This window comes from Anabrus simplex, chromosome 1 (genome assembly GCF_040414725.1).
Source record: "Anabrus simplex isolate iqAnaSimp1 chromosome 1, ASM4041472v1, whole genome shotgun sequence".
Taxonomy (NCBI): domain Eukaryota; kingdom Metazoa; phylum Arthropoda; class Insecta; order Orthoptera; family Tettigoniidae; genus Anabrus; species Anabrus simplex.
In genome coordinates this window covers 515077975-515095630 of record NC_090265.1, presented here as the reverse complement: position 1 = coordinate 515095630, position 17656 = coordinate 515077975, and the positions used below count along the sequence as shown (strand labels likewise).

At 37.9% G+C, this 17656-nt stretch overlaps 1 protein-coding gene across 1 annotated transcript in view; it reads right to left on the bottom strand.

Annotated features, from left to right (window-relative positions):
* The window catches only part of LOC136868662 (zinc finger protein 665), a 163853-nt gene that overhangs the window by 26201 nt on the left and 119996 nt on the right, over positions 1–17656 (bottom strand). The window contains exon 6 of the mRNA XM_067144791.2: positions 17149–17285. Coding sequence (XP_067000892.1) covers positions 17149–17285 — 137 coding nt within the window. The remainder of the gene's footprint in view (positions 1–17148; positions 17286–17656) is intronic.

The following is a 17656-nucleotide window of genomic DNA, read 5'->3' as shown; positions in this document are numbered from 1 at the left end:
TCATCAGAAGCAATTAAAATCTCCGACCCGGACGGGAATCGAACCCGGGACCTTCTGAACCAAAGGCCAGTACGCTGACCATTCAGCCAACGAGTTGGACAAAACCATCAATAATAATACTGATTTAAATTCACACTCGGTTAATAGACAGGATAAATATTCTAAATCCGGGGTTTACAGGTTAAAGTGCACTAAGTGTGAAACTACCTACATTGGCCAAATGGGCAGGAGCTTTTCAATAAGGTATGCAGAACACGTTAATGCTATCAAGCATAATAAATATTAAGCAATTGCAATATACATATATGTCAGATGCTAATCATAGTTTTTCAGCCATCGAGCAAGACATGAATACCATTTAACCTGGAACTATTTTCCAACCCGAACTACAATGTGAACAAAGGATCAGAGAAATTAAATTGCCTGTTTGATGTCACCACTCCCATACACCTAGAACATATCATCATCATCATCATCTGCAGTTTCCAGCTGTTGGTCGGGTCTGCTTACCTAGAACATTTATTGAATGTAAATAAGGAATTCCACCCCATGCAAGAGTATAGCACTCACCCTATTTCCCCTACCTACAACCATTCACTTGCCGCCCCCCTCCACTAGAAGCTCAATTAGCAGTGCAGCGCTAACTTGAGCACAGTGTCCCTCAGATTGCCAATACTTCGATATTTGGGGAATACGGATGAAGGGTATGTCTCTTACAATTTTGCTAATGGTTTACCTTCTAACACATTACCATTTTTAACATTCTTTTCTTATCTCTTTTCACTTGCAGTCATTTAAACATTTTCCTACACTGACACAGACAGGAGGATACTCTTGAGCTTAATCCACCAGTTGGCCTACAACTTATATTTTTTTTAAAGATTGGCCACAGGATAATACCCATATATTACCATGGTTATCTTTTATAACCACTGATGACTTCAAATTAACCACATGACTTTGGCCAACATTTTAAAACATTATTTAAGAAGATAAAGTTTTAACTTTGTATAAACTGGTACTATCAACAAAAGGGACACACACAAGCAATAAATGTGAACTGAGTGACACACTTCTGCCTTCCAGTCCAACAGAACTTGTTTACAAGTGGTTAATTTACCAAAACTTTTATTTGAACTTCACATCTGGTGTTTTAAGTGTCTTTTATATTGACATATATTTTAATGTGTGTATGTCTTCTGATAATGGATGCATACTGTACTGTAAGGGATTATAATGATTGTACATACATTGTAAAACTTGCCAATGTTTAGAAGTATAAGGCTGAGGACGACCCCTGGTTGGGTTGAAACCGGTCCCTTAAATAGTGAAATGGTCTAAAAATCTCTGTCATTTTACTTGTAATGTATATAAAGGTGGATAACCTCATACATATTCTCCCTTAATGAACAAGCAGTCAGTTTCTTCCAATGTATATGTGTAAAGCATTCCTAGAGGCAGGGATCCTTTTATGAAATTTGGAAAACAAATCTTTGAAGATATTTTTGGAGAAATGCACTGAACAGTCCATTTCAACTGAATTCCACTTGGAAAACATGATGTGAATGATTGTTTTGAAGGGGAGATGAAGAATATTCGACATGGGTTAGGGAAAAAGTATGGACTTACATTAACACAATAGATGTAGCTGGTAAACATATTCCCAATGTAATCATCAGGTACCTTTCTGCCGACATTCTGTTAACATGAAATCAATGATCATCGTTTCAAGTTTGCTCCACTCCCCTCAGTACATCATTCCTTCTAACTTCTGAAGAACTGAAAAATGCCAATAATGTAAGAATTGCTCATTTATTTATTACAGCTTTTGAATTTGCGGTGGCTGGAGGAAATTTGGTATCATGATGTTATCCTGTTTCTCACAGAGGCTGCACTATACGTACAAAATTTTAATTTTTTTTTTTTTTTTATAGCAATGTGCCATATAATTTGTATTGCACACAGTTTTCATCATGTTGCTGAGGAGGTGCACAGCTTCTTTCCCAATACTAATCATTATATTTAATCTCCGTTCCAAGACGACTTTTCCGTAAGGTTCATCCTGTGTCCAGAAGTTCAAAGAACTTCCACTAGATCTCGCTTTTTAAAAATGTGTGTGTGTGTGTGGGGGGGGGGGGGGAGAAACAGATGAAGTCGTACCAACACAGATAGGTCTTATGGCAATGATGGGATAGAGAAAGGTTAGGAGTGGAAAGGAAGCAAACGTGGCCTTCATTAAGGTGTAAAAATGGGAAACCACAGGAAACCATCTTCAGGGCTGCTAACAGCCTGAATGCAAGCTAATAGATATATGACCAAATCGCATAACCAACTTGCTCTGTATTTTTTTCAGTGCCTTTTTCTATTTTTCTAATGATGGAACATCCAATCTTTACATCGATGAATGCCATTTAAAGCAATCAAATGCAATGTTTGGTGTCAGCAGCTAGGGTGTCTTGCCATTGTTGACTTGGCCTTCCAGGTAGGTGCTTACGTTTGAAGAGGAAGTTGTATGGATCATGAGCACAATTACATTAGCTGATCTCAGGATACATCCATATCATCTCAGGCGCCTTTCCCTCATTTTCTATTGAATGGGAACAACTTCCATCCTCTGTCGAATCATGTCACTGATTATGTGATCAAAGAGTGAAACTCTAATTATTATTTAGTGTTTGGCATAAAATCTACATATATACAAGTGAATATATTACAGTAAACAAGAGAACAATTTCATATCAGGATGTTGAGCCCTTCCATCCACTCTGACACAGCCTCTGATGGAAACAAGAAATCAGCCCAGCTATCCTAGTAAGCACGTAGCTTGCAGCTGCAGATGATGTGAGAAATGGTTTGCCGCGGGGCACAACAGTCGCATTCCAGTGCGTTACATAGTTCCGCCTGTAGAATGAGTCCCTGCATCTTTCAAGGCCTGTCCGAACTTTGTTGAGAGTGATCTACTGCCTGAGCGGTAGATGAAATCCACTAGTAATACATGCCGTGAAATTCTAAGAGACCAATATAATATGCGCATCTCCATGGTGTGTAGCGGGTGCTCAGCGCTTCTGGCAATGGGCCATCTCTCAGCCACATTCAACGCCACTAGACGTATCACAGTGCAGCACACTTGATTTGAGGTGGACTGGCATATGCCTAACGCACGGTATTCCTGTGACCCCACCTCCATCTAAGCCATGCTGCATTCACTCTAGCCTGCACTTCCTGATCAATACCACCGTTATTCAGTAGGCGGGATCCTAAATATTGGAAGCAGTTTATTTTTACTAGGTCTTGACGATTGATTGTGGTGGTGGATGTGCTCGGGTTAATTTTCAGACACTTACGTCTTAAAATTTAGATGCAGGCCATTATTTAAGAAATCATTCCATGTTTGAATACAGCCATGAAGTTCTTCCTTGGCAGTAGCTACAAGTATGATGTCATCGGCATGTGGTACGGTCCAAGAGACGCTCACACAGGTCACGTAAGATGGTATCCATAACAAGTATAAGGAGCAGCGGTGACAGTGCTGATTCCCGATGTACTCCTACTCTCATAGGGAAGCTCCTAGAGAGGCCAGAAGCGTACTTCACTCTGCTACAAGTATTCTCACAAAGCATCCGGAGCCAGTCAATATGCACTTTTGCCACAACATGGTTACGTAACATGTATAAGATGTGCTGATGCAGAACACGATCAAATGATTTCTCTAGGTTGAGGAACGCCAGCTATTATGACTGTTTGGGCTGCAAAGATTGCATCAGAAGTACCAACTCATTTTACACAACCACAATGGTTGATGCTTATTGTGACAATCTCTCTCATGCACTGACCAAGAATCCACTCAAAGATCTTCATCATGCAATGCAAGAAGTGGACCCAGTTGATAATTTGCACAATCTGCTAGGTCACCTTTGTTCTTAAATATGGGCACTGTTATGCTTGTTGCCCAGTCAGCATAAGCATGATCATCATCCACCATGGCATTGAAGACCCTAACAACCCATTCTGCGGTGTTGTTACGAAGTTCTTTCAGCTTCCAAATATCTGCTGGTAGATCATCTGGACCTGGTGCTTTTGAGTTCTTCATACACCTTATAGCAAGGGCGACTTCATCACAAGCGATACGGCTTACTGGTCCCAACCATGGCATGCCCTGTGATGTACAAAATTCCACATTTGAAATTTCTTCAGAGTATTGCTATATAACGGACTCACTGACGACTTTAACTCCCACGGTCTAATGTGAAAACTTAACTATGGTGTTCGCCTCAGTATTTGCTTCATTAAGATGTATTCTTGCTATTCCCGCCTGCAACTACGCCTTAAAACTTCTCTAACCTCGCTTTTCGGCTATGGAAAATTCTGGATCTATCTCATGCTTGTGCTAAGCTCCTTGGTCACCTGACATATTCTCTCAACATTTCCAATGATGCACCCACTCCTGATTTGTTCTCCACATGTCCTGCCTTCTGCTAAGGCAGCCTTCTCAACCCTATTTAAGTTGAGTCTTGAGAACACAGCTCACTGTTCATTCTGTGAGTGTGCCATGGAGCTAAATTTTGCATCATCTGCCTGCTGATAAGGTATGACTCTGTCTGACTGTTTATTACTACTTTTCTGGGGACTCCGTCACTACCAGGCCACCATACATTCCAAAAGCTCTTTCTACTTCTATCTGTTCAGCTGATCCTACCTAATCTTACCACATAGCACTTTCTATCTTGCCATGTTCTATACACATATTTTCCTTCTACTACGAACAGGGTAGCGCAATATTGTGGGATGTTCCTTAGGCAGTTAACTGCTCATACATTAATCACACCATTTGATGTTTCAACTTGATTCTTTCGGCATGTGTGGGTATGAGACGAGTTTCTGCGTCCTTCACTTTTTATATTATGAAGTAATCTCTTTACACTGACACCTCTCACCTCTCTCGCGATTTGGACTCCTATGTAAAAAAAAAGGAAAAAAGGAAGAAAGAATAGGAAATAGAGGTGTAAATTGCTTCAGTGTCGTAATTACTCATAAACTTGTGTAAAAATCTAGACCTAAAATTGACTACTACTTTTCATTCATGCAGTCTCTACTACGGCTAACTGTTCAAAGGACTCCCCTTTTTTACATGACATACGATTGTAAGTACAATGTTTGTAATTATTTATCTTCAGTATTTATCATGTTTGTTTCACTATGTTTAAGCAAGACCCTCTGTCTGGTTCATCTTAAATTATGTATGCGACTTCAGAGAGTACCTAAACCAATAGTCAATGGTTTTCAATCATTTTGTGCTCATCTTTCCCTATGTGGACATTTTTTGTAAAGTAATTGAGAAATTTCATGTCATTTCATCATTTTTGTTCTTGTTTGTATTATTCAGTTGTGATTCCCAGCAGTTTGGTATGATTAGTTGATTTAAGGTCATGTATCTGCCCCTTTCTCTACATATTAGGATTTTGTAAAAGTACCCTACCCCCCCTCCTTTTTAACTTTAAATCTTGCCGTTTATAATGTGTACATATATCTATATAGGTTACCTTACTGTAAATATGCTGGTCGTGAAAATCTTTTCTAGTACGGGTATTGTGGGCCTTTGTTTTGTGACAGCCCTTTCTGGAAATTTGTTAACTTTCTTCTTCTTGGGATCTTTATTGTTATTTACGATTTTCCTTCTTACTGAACATAACCTATGTTAAATCCTTTAAATCTTCTAATTTGAGACAGGAAATGTATGTAAACATAGTATTTGATCAAACATCATCATTGGATGTTATTCTAAAAAATTTACACATATTTATTTTTAGTCTTTGTGTTCCTCTTCGCAAGACTATTCCTAATTGAGAAATCTCTATTAACATTGGCTGTTTCCGCATCTAGTTGTTTGTCGTATTGAACAACTATTCCCATCCAAGCCTTGCATCCTGGGCCCTGTACCTCCCCGCTTGTTTTTTATTGCACTCTGCTTCAAAAATAAAATAGGAGAACATTGTATACTTGGTACTAATGTAGTTGCTTATTGCATGATAACTGGGCTGGAGTCGTTCATAGCTTTGCACCCTTATTATTATGATTCATTACTACATGTTACCACCAATACCCATTTAACACACCCTATCACTACCCAATGGCAACAGATCCTTCACAGCTATTACCTCTCCAGTATATGGTTTCTGTCCTGCAGCCGGCACCCTTCCTTGTCTTTTATGCACTTCAAGCCCTTACCATTCAGCTCTGCATTCAGGTTTTTGATCATGTTCAGCTTTGGCCTCATCAACAGCTTTCTTAGTTGCTCATCTCACTGCAACACATTCTTCCCTGCTGTCTTTGGTTCTGTTAGAATGTACAGGCATTTTCCTTTTTCTGAACTTTCTCAGTCCTTAGTCATGCCTGCTTATATATTCTGCATTGGCCTATCTATATTGTACCCACAGTTGCCTTGGTGGCCTTGACAACAGACTAGTGGAGGGCTATCATGTGGCGTCAAAAGAGCCTGGAATAACAGTGGGGGGGAATTTGATGTAATTGAATAATAATTTTATTGGTTTAACGTTCCACCAACTATATTTTTATGGCATTTCAGAGATGCCGAGGTGCCAGAATTTTGTTCTGCAGGAGTTCTTTTATATGCCAGTAAATCTACCAACAGGAGGCAGATGTATCTGAGCACCTTCAAATACCACAGGACTGAACCAGGATCAAACTGGCCAAGTTGGGCTCAGAAAGCCAGCGCTCTCCCAGCTGATGCAATTGATACGAGCTGCTTTTGCTCCCGTAAATTCCACCATTTGATCTGCTTGAGGATGATATCAGAGAAGAGCAGCTTATGTTCTGGGGCAAAACAGTTGGCTGGTATGACCTCCTCCTTTACAGAAGTGAAGTTGTACTGCTGAACAAGGATGAAAAGATATTACAAACCCGTTTCGTTTGCATGTATGTGTGACTTGATTTTGCTGGATGCGTTGTTATGTACGAACCTGTCCATATCTGTTCTTCTCCTGCGTATCACCTTTGGGCTGAGTGATATTGTTTGTGCTATAGCGCTGTCTTAGGTTCTATTCATTTTTGCATCGCTTGCTGATACGAATGTATCCTACAGCGCGTATGATTTGAGATTCCATTGGATTGGGCGACCCTTCGCTTGTACAAGAGGGGGCTCTGTTATTTTATTCTTGTTAAACTGATTCAGCCCATGCCTGCGTGTATGATAAATTGTGCTGCTGCAAATCTACCATAGTTTCTTTATTCGATACCTTGGACTGTCGGTCTAGCTACGCTCATTGTGTGAATGGACTGTGTAAATGGTGGGCTTGTACTATCTATTGTGTCTTTTCCTTACTGACACAGTTTATTTCTTATTTGCATGGGCTTTTTACTGCATTTTGATCCTGCGTTGTGTTATATGCTTTGGGTCCACTTTATTATTTGGGGATCTTTCTCCATTACTCTAGTTTGGTTCTCAGAGAACACGTTTATTTATGTGTCGCCATGGCAATGTCTTATTACCTTTCCCTATGATCTCCTTGTTTTCCTTGGTTTACAATCTTTGGGATATGTGCTCCTTTTTCGATACTCATATTCATGGAGTCTCTAAAAAAAAAACCACTTCTTCTCCCTTGGCGATTATCAAGAGAGTGATGTCCTTACCATTCAAGACTAATATGTAACCTTTTCCACCTTCCTCATATAAAAGTATGATTAGTTACTTTGAGGGCTGTTTGAGGGAGAAATAATAAGGAAAATATATTATTCTAATTTCTGTATGCGATAAGTTGATAACAATTCTCCTGACCATGTAGTACAGTCTTGACAATGTCTGCGACATTACAAAAAGTGGATTCAAATGAATAATGAAAGAGATGTCCATAAAAACCAAAAATTCTTTAAAATATTTATGCTGACACATGTGAGTTGTATTTCATGCATTTGTTGCTTCCTGTAATTTATGTGTACTCTTTGTATTTTTTTTTTTTTTTTTGCCTTACCCCAAAGATAATTTTAATAAACTTCTCTTTACACTAATGGGTTTCTGTCTTGGGTTTTGCCTTAATCGTACTTTATTTCAAGAGAGGCCCGGATCTAGTTCCCGACTAGTAAGTTGTTGGTTCTGACCGATCCTACGGCAAATTTCTGAGTATACTAATGTGTTGGTTTGTGTAGTGAGTGGGTGGAGATGTTAGGCCCCTTTAAACAACAAGCATCAAGTAATGTCCATCTTGCATTGCTTCAGCAAATCTGCAAATTTCCTGCAGTTTACAATCGATGTAAAATACAATGGTTGTCAATGAAATAGTGGCAACACAGATAACACCAAGAGTTTATTGAGGTCATCAGCAAAATTCCATAATATCCCTTCAACAAAATTACTGGTGAAGTTCTGAACCTTCTTTCAAATGTGTAGCAGCCGCACGATGCCTTCAGCAACATGTTCTCATATAGCGATGGAGCACCCTACTGAGCGAAGCACTGACGATGGAATATCAGGAAATTGGATGTCTTGGAGAGGTTCTTTCAATTGAGGGAATAAATCAATGTCAGACGGAGTCATGTGGAGAATACAGAAGATGATCCAAGGTATCTGAATGGCACCTGTGAAACACGGTAGCTACTGCTTCCACCACATAGCAACGCACATTGTCAATCAGGATGCAAGGTGGATTATCCTGTAAGATATGTGTATGTTTTTGCCACATAGCTTGATGCGAATGGTGCTCAAGGAAATGGCAATAGAGTGCAGCATTCACAGTTTCACCTAGGAATACCAAATCAAATCCCATGGCACAACACCACTGAAGGGCCATGGCCTACCAAGCATGTGCTGCTCAGCCCGAATGCCTGAAGTACGAGGTGTCATGTGGTGGGCACGACAAATCAGCTTGGCTGTTATTCTTGGCTTTCTAGACTGAGGCTGCTATCGCACAATCAGATAACTCATTCAATTGTAATCATGTGGACTTGAACCAGCCCTCATATCCCGGTAAAAAATCTCTGACCTGGCTGGAAATTGAACCTGGGACATCTGGGTCAGAAGCAAGCATGTTACTCCCACACCGCTGAGTACTGCATGATTGATTCTGACACCTTTGGTGTCTTATACCACTACCAACATAACCCACAACCTACTGGGTTCCTGTCGAATTTCCTTTGGACGTGACAATCCTGGGAGCTGCCATTACTTTGATTGTCACTTCAGTTTGGACTCATACGGCCATGTTTTGTGAATGGCTATAATACCCGCAGAAATGCAACCCCTTTATTGTGGTATTTGTCAAGAATATATCTGTGCCATTTCTGTATGTCTGTGAGGTGGTGGGGAACCCAATGGGTCGAGAATGTTCTTCAGCATGTGTCACACCGATCGATGACTAATCCCAACTTCTAAGGATAATTATCATACATCCCATTGGTGGTTTAACAAAATGAGGCCTTGCGCTAACTCTACATAGTCATCAGAAATGGATGGCTGACCTGTGCAGGGTAAATCCACGGACACATCCCGACCCCCATGGAACACACTTGCCTTATCATGCAACAGTCCAATATGGTAGTGCATCATTACTTCTTGTATGCTTTCATGATATTACCGTGCATTTTTGCCAGGAGCCACCTGTATTTGGGTCCACGATTGCTGTTCTACCTTTGTAAACATGTGTTAGGGCGGTATACAACATGATTTAGAGAAATAAATTTCATTTTATGGGTCCATATTGAACTTTGATTAAAAAAAAAAAAAAAAGTGATTTATTCCACCTTTTCAATACAAATTAAATAGTGTTTATTAAATTTAACATGAAACATTAAATTAAAACATCCATTATTAAACATTTAGTGCGACTAGTTTCGACCTATTTAATGGTCATCTTCAGCCATATCACACGTGTAGAACAAAGTATCTGAAACACAACTGTTTTTTATTGTCTTAAAACATAGAAGTTTGACACTATGAAAAATGTCTGACTCGTTGGCTGAACTGTCAGCGTACTGGCCTTCGGTTCATAGGGTCCCGGGTTTGATTCCTGGCTGGGTCGGGGATTTTAACCTTCATTGGTTAATTCCAGTGGCCCAAGGACTGGGTGTTTGTGCTGTCCCCAACATTCCTGCAACTCACACACCACACATAACACTATCCTCCACCACAATAACACGCAGTTTCCTACACATGGCAGATGCCGCCCACCCTCATCGGAGGGTCTGCCTTACAAGTGCTGCACTTGGCTAGAAATAGCCACACAAAATTTAAAAAACTAGGAAAAATTGTTTATAGAATTTCCTGCAAACACATTTGTTGTAAGAAATTAGTTTACTTAGCTGTAGGAATAATCGAGAAGAAGAAGTCTTATAACATTCTTCGTAGTATTCAAGAACATGGATACATTTCATAATTCACAGTTTTTATGTGATGTAGAAATGGGCATATTGTACTCGGATGAGATGGACCATGGGTATCATGAATTGATATTATAAAATAAATTAAGGCATATGAGGGTATTGAAATATACACATTGTCAGTCTGGTGTAGACCGAAAGATTTCAACATTGTCAGACGTGCTCGAGACAATCTGTCGCCAAGAGTTAAGCCTGTGTATAGACAAGAAAAGTGTTCCACCGATCAATACTTATTTATTGTGAATGGATTATTGCACTCGTACCGGTTTCGGCCTTTCATGGCCATCATCAGCTAGTACATACCATTTATAGTCATTAGACAAAACCACAAAGATGTTACGTTAGATCATCCGGATATCTAATGGAGAACGGAATAAAATATATATTGCAGTATTGTTAGGTTAAAATATCTGTGATTAAAGGTGGTGGTGATGGTTACAATAAACTAAAACCTGTTGAGTGTACATGGACATGAGTACATTAAACACATTAAAACACAGTATATATTTTAAAACGTCTATTAAAATGTGAGTTTGTGTTGCGTAGCATTCATTCTTCAATCAACTTGTGGTTCTTGTGCTGATTTAGTTGTATAAGGTGATCATCGAGAATGTTCTATGGCCGATATACGTTATACTGATATGTGGTAAGAACTCTTGTCATTAAAATTTTTGAAATAATTTTTGAGTACTCTGCAATCCAATTATTGATGTACTTCAGTAAGTTTTTAAATATAAACTGCGAGACAGGGTTTAATTTTGGAGCAATTGGTGGTGACACCTCTCTCGTCTATGCCTGTTATGTGGTGGTTTGGAGGCCTCCAAACATATCGGTACACAACCTCCACAACAACAATAATAACCATACCGTCCATATCATCCATAAATAACAAGGAGTTGAACCTCAGATCATCAGTCGTATGAAATAGTTTGATACTCTGACAAGTTGACTCTGTAAGTCAGTACCTCGGGATGCATTAGTACGTCAGTAAGAGTTGAAAATACGTGAGTCGCTATGAGAGTAAAGACGAACAGTGAGATTATTCATAGTACCGAGTGTAAATAATCAGTATAACTGTATGGTGAAATTAATACATTTATAAAGGTTTCATGTGATTGAAATTTAATGATCAACGGAACGCCGATAGTACTTTTCGAAGGCAGTGTGCGGAGCATGAAGTAAATATTTCAAGATAGACTGTGATACAATTATCCGGAGCAGGGATCTGTAGGAGCGTGGCGAGCACATAAGCGGCCTAGAAGTACGTCAGGAAGTGCCAGTTGACTGACACGATACGCGCTGGGTTGAATAAAACGATACATCGTCGTAAAGTGTCACGACTTGTGGTTCGGGCTCAAGTGAAGAATATAATTGTGAAAGTGTAATGGGTCTTTAGGCACCTAGAAGTGTTTTCTTTTGTATCAATTGTTGTAAATTCATTAGTAAGGTGTTAATAATGGGTAATCGCCCAAGAGTGTTTCTTTATGTTATTATAAAGTGCGACATGATGCACGAGTAAATCAACATGGGGCCATGAGGCTTTTCATTCGCCACGAGACAATGGAATTCTACACAGGAATGAGTACACAAATTTGATATATTTGGGGATGTTATCGCGATAAAACGGGACTCAGTGTAAATTAATCATGGTTACTTAACGTAAAACATGGATCGCTTCCCGAATCCACGATTTATTTAAGATAGACGGACGAACTAATTTATATTAACATAATTATGGGTTAAACTAATTAGCTGATTGTTTGTTTGTTGTATATAATGCAAATATGGGATATATCTTTCAATTAATGCATGCTGTTTGTGAATACTTTGATTGAAGTTCATTTCAAGTGTCAGATTTTTCTTTTATGCTAACCCAGTTTATTTTGATTTCTCAATCACTGCGGTGATTATTTGTACCTTAGTTAGGCATATTTGTTACCATGCAGCCAGATTATGAAAGTGCCAGCGTGTGTAAAATTTGTGCTTGCGTACGGAAGGTCATGAGAAATAATAATAATGCTTTGCGAGTGAGCAAGTTAAAGTGAATAATAATGCTGTGAGAGTTCGTTGGTGAAAGTAATAATCAATGTAGAGATAACATGTGGCGTGAAGGACTTTAATTCGGGCAGTAAATTTTATTTTAAATTGTTCATTTAACATTTTTGGACTTTGTAATGACCATAAAAATTTGTTTAGAAGCGATAGAGGCACGTGTATAGGATGGTCACAATATGTTGAAAGCCCAGAGTGGTTTCAGCCCATTTTTTTGTTGGAAGTCGTGCAGGACAAATATCCAGCATGAGGTGAAAATTGAGCCGTACTGTTTTTGATGACGTAATAGATAAATCTCAAGGCCTAAGACGATATAATAGGCTGATTCCGGTGTTATGAGTGGCAGAATCCACGCACCGAGGATTAATTATTGAATTAAATATTTGAAGAGTTCCAGTGGAATAAATGGACTTCAAATGAAAAGGAAGGAATAATTTAACTATCGCAGGCATTGGATGTATTTGCCCAGTCGTGATGTGCCATGAGATTTGACATGTGTCTTGGGAGAACATGGTGTCCCCATAAAATTAACAGCAGTACGAAAATGAAGGTTGCGGTTCCGAATACCGTGGTGTCGTCCCGACCGATGTAAGTCGGATCTTGGTGGTATAATGGGACTCAACATATGTGACTAAATTCTAAAGACTGGAAATTAAAATAAAAAACTTTCAATTTATTACTAATAATAATCCAAGTAAATGTTATCTTAATTGATTGCTTAGTGCCCAAGTAGACCAAAATTGTAAAAGCTTATGCATTAACCATAAATATCGTTAGCGGTAGTGTAACGTGATATTAAGTTATCATAATAATTCGAAGGGGAATAATAGGTAGAATTTGTTAGATTATTTTGAGATTAATAATTATGGTGAAATAGATGGAAAATATGAACTCAGTGAGGAATAAGTGATACGATAATGATAATCTCCACTACTAATCATAATAATAATAATAATAATAATAATAATAATAATAATAATTTTAAAAAGTTGAAGAAGAAGAAGAACTTGCAATATTATTTTTGAGAATAATAATAATGATGAAAGGAAATTAAAATATTTAATGGACGATGATTCAGTGTCACGAATATAATAATAATAATAATAATAATAATAATAATAATAATAATAATAATAAATAATTTGTTATGAAACTGATCATTAATTTGTGCGGATTTATTACGAGGAAACACGACCCTTCATTTGAAACGTTGGCAAAGGTTAGCATATAATCATCCCGAATGATAAATGATGATAATCAAATATAGGACGATAATTGAAATAAATGATAATAATAAAATAATTAATGGTAATCACAAAATATGATAATGATTAGATAGGAAGATATGATAGGGACAGTCGTCATGTGTCGAAGTGGTCGGAACCAGACGTTGGTTTTCCACATGGGTGATAGTTGACGGTATGTGCGAAATAACCCACGGACGGCACGTCTTAATTATGCGAGTATAAATAGGAACCTTTCTGTATGTCTTGTATTGACAAATGTAAATATTGAGATAAGCTTTGAGTTGACAAGCTACCTCTGGCACGTTCGTAATTCTGGTTATATTAGGCTAGAGTTTGTCTGTACAATTAGATCCTGTTTTAGATACAATAACATTTCCACAGTGGGAATCCGGCCTACTAGAATGTACATACCAGTAGTGACTCATATCCAACGGAACGTGGAGATGACAGTAAATAGTTACTCTCATGCCCACGTCTCCGAAAGAAGATCTCCAGCAGTGAAACGTCCACTCATATGGACGTGGATTCGATCCCCAGTGACCAATGGGGCGAATTCACCAAATATTTCACACTACCAGAGTAGTGAGGTGAATCCAAATTTATGTATTCTTTTTCAGGATGGAAATTTCTAAGTGTAATAATTATCATAACTTGCAGTTTGCGAATTATGTTAATAAATTGCTCCTTATTGCAAATTTAATAGGAAACAGTTTTCATATCTTTTTATTGTAGTTAGTTCATTATGCCCATGGAATTTAAGTTGTCACTTCCCAGTCCTATTGTGGAGTTCTATAATTAGTATCTATGAATGAGCCGTCCTCCTTACCTTAAGTTGCATGTCCCGTTCATCCTTGTGTTTATTGGTGTGCCTACATATATATTTTTATTGTTATTGATTAAAATTTTTTAACATCTTTTACGAACTGATCACCCCTGAGATTACGGCTAGTCTGGGACTCAGGAGGTGAGCGGGTGCAATACATGCATAGTGTTGTTGTGGTAGAGGAGAAGAAGTCTTATGTTATTATTCTTATCACTGCAAATCGTAGATTCACTTTAAAATAATTCATAATCTTGATGAGATGTAGAATTGAGCATATATGCCTTAGTAAAATGTGAGTTGAACTAATATGTTATTACAGTGGAAAGGAAATTCTATATAATAGTGTATAAAGAAAACAATATAAAAAATATTGAAGGTATCCATGGATATTAATGAAATTAAAAACTGAAAGTGAAAAGGCACTTGAAGATATTAATTTAGTTAAGATTTTATATTCGTTGTATTAAAATGGTGGAATGAATTCTCATCTAATGCTGATATAAAAGAAAGGAAAAATAAAATTAGAAAAATGTAGTAAATATTAATGAAATTTAAGGAATGTAAAATATTAAATGAAAAGAATGAAAGAAAGAAAAATAAGTCAAAATGTGGCTCATCATATGTAACCAAGTGTTGGACATATGGAAAAGAATTCGAGAGGGAAATAAAATAAAATCATGTAAAAATAAAATTATGAGATGGGAAACAAGATAAAGATGAGTAAAATTGAAAGCAATAAAGAAATGAATTGAAAGGTCAAACTTCTATGTTTTAAGACCATCTTTAAAACAACTGTTTCAAATACTTTGTTCTACACATGATATGGCTGAAGATGACCTTTAAATAGGTTGAAACTAGTCCCATTAAAAGTTTATTTAATAAACACTATTCAATTTGTATTGAAAAGGTGGAATAACTCATTTATTATTTTTATTTGGATATACAACACGAATTCCATTTCGTTTGACAAGTTGTTTCCAAGGAGTTTCTCACCTGTCAAATGGGAGTGAGACTCCATTACTCCCATAGGTCCAAGGCTTGCTTAAAATGTTCTGAGCTTGGTAAATTCATGAAGCAGGAAGCTACCCTACTTACACAGTCCAAGTGAGGATCTCTCCTCTAACGGGTTAGGGACCACCGGTGGATTGTATAGTCCTAACCGCCTGAGCACAAGGACAGCCATGACACAGAATATGTCGGAGATGCCCACTCCTATTCCATAGCAATTGGTCTCCCAACTCTCAGGACCACTTACTAGGCCACTCAGCCGTCGCCCGTGGTTCACGTACTGGGACGTGACTACAGTAACCCACACCATGAACGGGTTTCGGTGGTGGGGTCATGTGAGACGAATGGAAGAGGATAGGTTACCTAGGAGAATAATGGACTCTGTTATGGAGGGTAAGAGTAGAGGGAAACCAAGACGACGATGGTTAGACTCAGTTTCTAACAATTTAAAAATGAGAGGTATAGAAATAAATGAGGCCACAACCTTATTGTGGCAACGTTTAGTAAATTCACAGAGACTTGCAGACTGAATGCTGAAAGGCATAACGGTTTATAATGATAATGTATGTGTGTATGTTATACAACACTACACCCACTTCAACCGCTTGCACAGACAACACTCACTGCACCAACACTCACAGCACCGACTGCTTCAAGGAATACTATGCAACAACACAAGCTCCATGAGGTACCCTTCGCTGCCTGCTAGTGAATGCACGATGTTGTAATGCTGTCCCGACAGTGTTGCTACTATTTTATTTACAACCCTCTTATATGGATAAACATTGTTTCTTAATTATGATACTGATGAGTAGAAGATTTATTTGAATGTCTCGAAACAGACCTCCTTTTAAAGTTTTACTGAGCATAAAGTAATAAGTAAAGGAACCTCTTCCTATCTTTCAGGTGACTGGCAATAAAATGGTGTATTAAAACTCAGAGATCAATTGAAATTTCACCGAAGCTAGTTACTGAGTGATTAATTATTTTCTTGAGCTCCTATTTGATTAGATGCCTACTTGAAAACTTCCGTCCTCTATATTTTTTCAAATACTGAGTTCTTGATTTATGATCAAAATGTAGAAATCAACACACACCTCAGCCAAAAGACTTTCATTAGTTAACTTAACGAAAACATGAACTTTGAGGAATAGTAATCATAACTTGTGTTCATAATTTGTGAGCAAGTGAAAAAAATCTCTCTAATTTGATGAACACAATTTATAACTTAAATGAATGAAAACTTGTTAGTAAGCAGGAAAATGAAAGTGGTAAGTTACAAATCGTATACTGTTAGGTTCCCCGAATATTGTCTGTTTTTTAAGTTATGAAGTTACAATCATCAAGGACCATTTCTACTGTTGAACATATCAAATTATGGTAATACAGCCTGTCTAAGTAATTTAAGATTCCTTTTGTGTAAAGATAATCTGTTCACATCTTAACCTGAAGCCTATACGAAAGCAGTCATAAGGTATTAATTAGACTAATTATGAATATTTTGAATAAGAGATGTCTATGGATTCAACAATTGTAATACTGGAATTATGGTATCAAAATAGAAATCTAGTGAAGGTCTAGCAGTAAATATGAACGGATTTTGAATTCTGAGAGTCCTGTAAGTTTACTTACACAAAGAACTGCTGCTTCATCAACCTCAGCAGCTTCTCTTCAGCTTGGAGACACACATTGGCAAATTCGTGGCACACATTTAGTTTGATGACACAAGATGAACAGAGCTGCTTGGGCAATGGATCTGTGGTCTTTACCTGACAAAAGAAAACAGTTATTTTCTTGGTCTACCAGTCACTCAGATCTATGCATTATGAAAAGTAGGAATGTCATTCTATCATCAAGATGGATGCAGATTTTGAGAAATATTGCCTTTGCCCCAATCTCAGACCCCACTAAAATGAACAGGTGTAAACACATTTCACCATCATAACAAATATTCAAACTACAAACCAGAGATTAGATTCAGATGTCAAATTCTCCATTACTGCAACACACCGAAGTACCTGGAGTAACTTTGAAGAGACCCTTTACTTTCAAATATCTCTTAAACATGGTCGTTGAAGTGAAAACCTGAAATAAAATATCCTTCAAAACCAGCTGGTACCTCCTGGGGTGTTAGAGCATC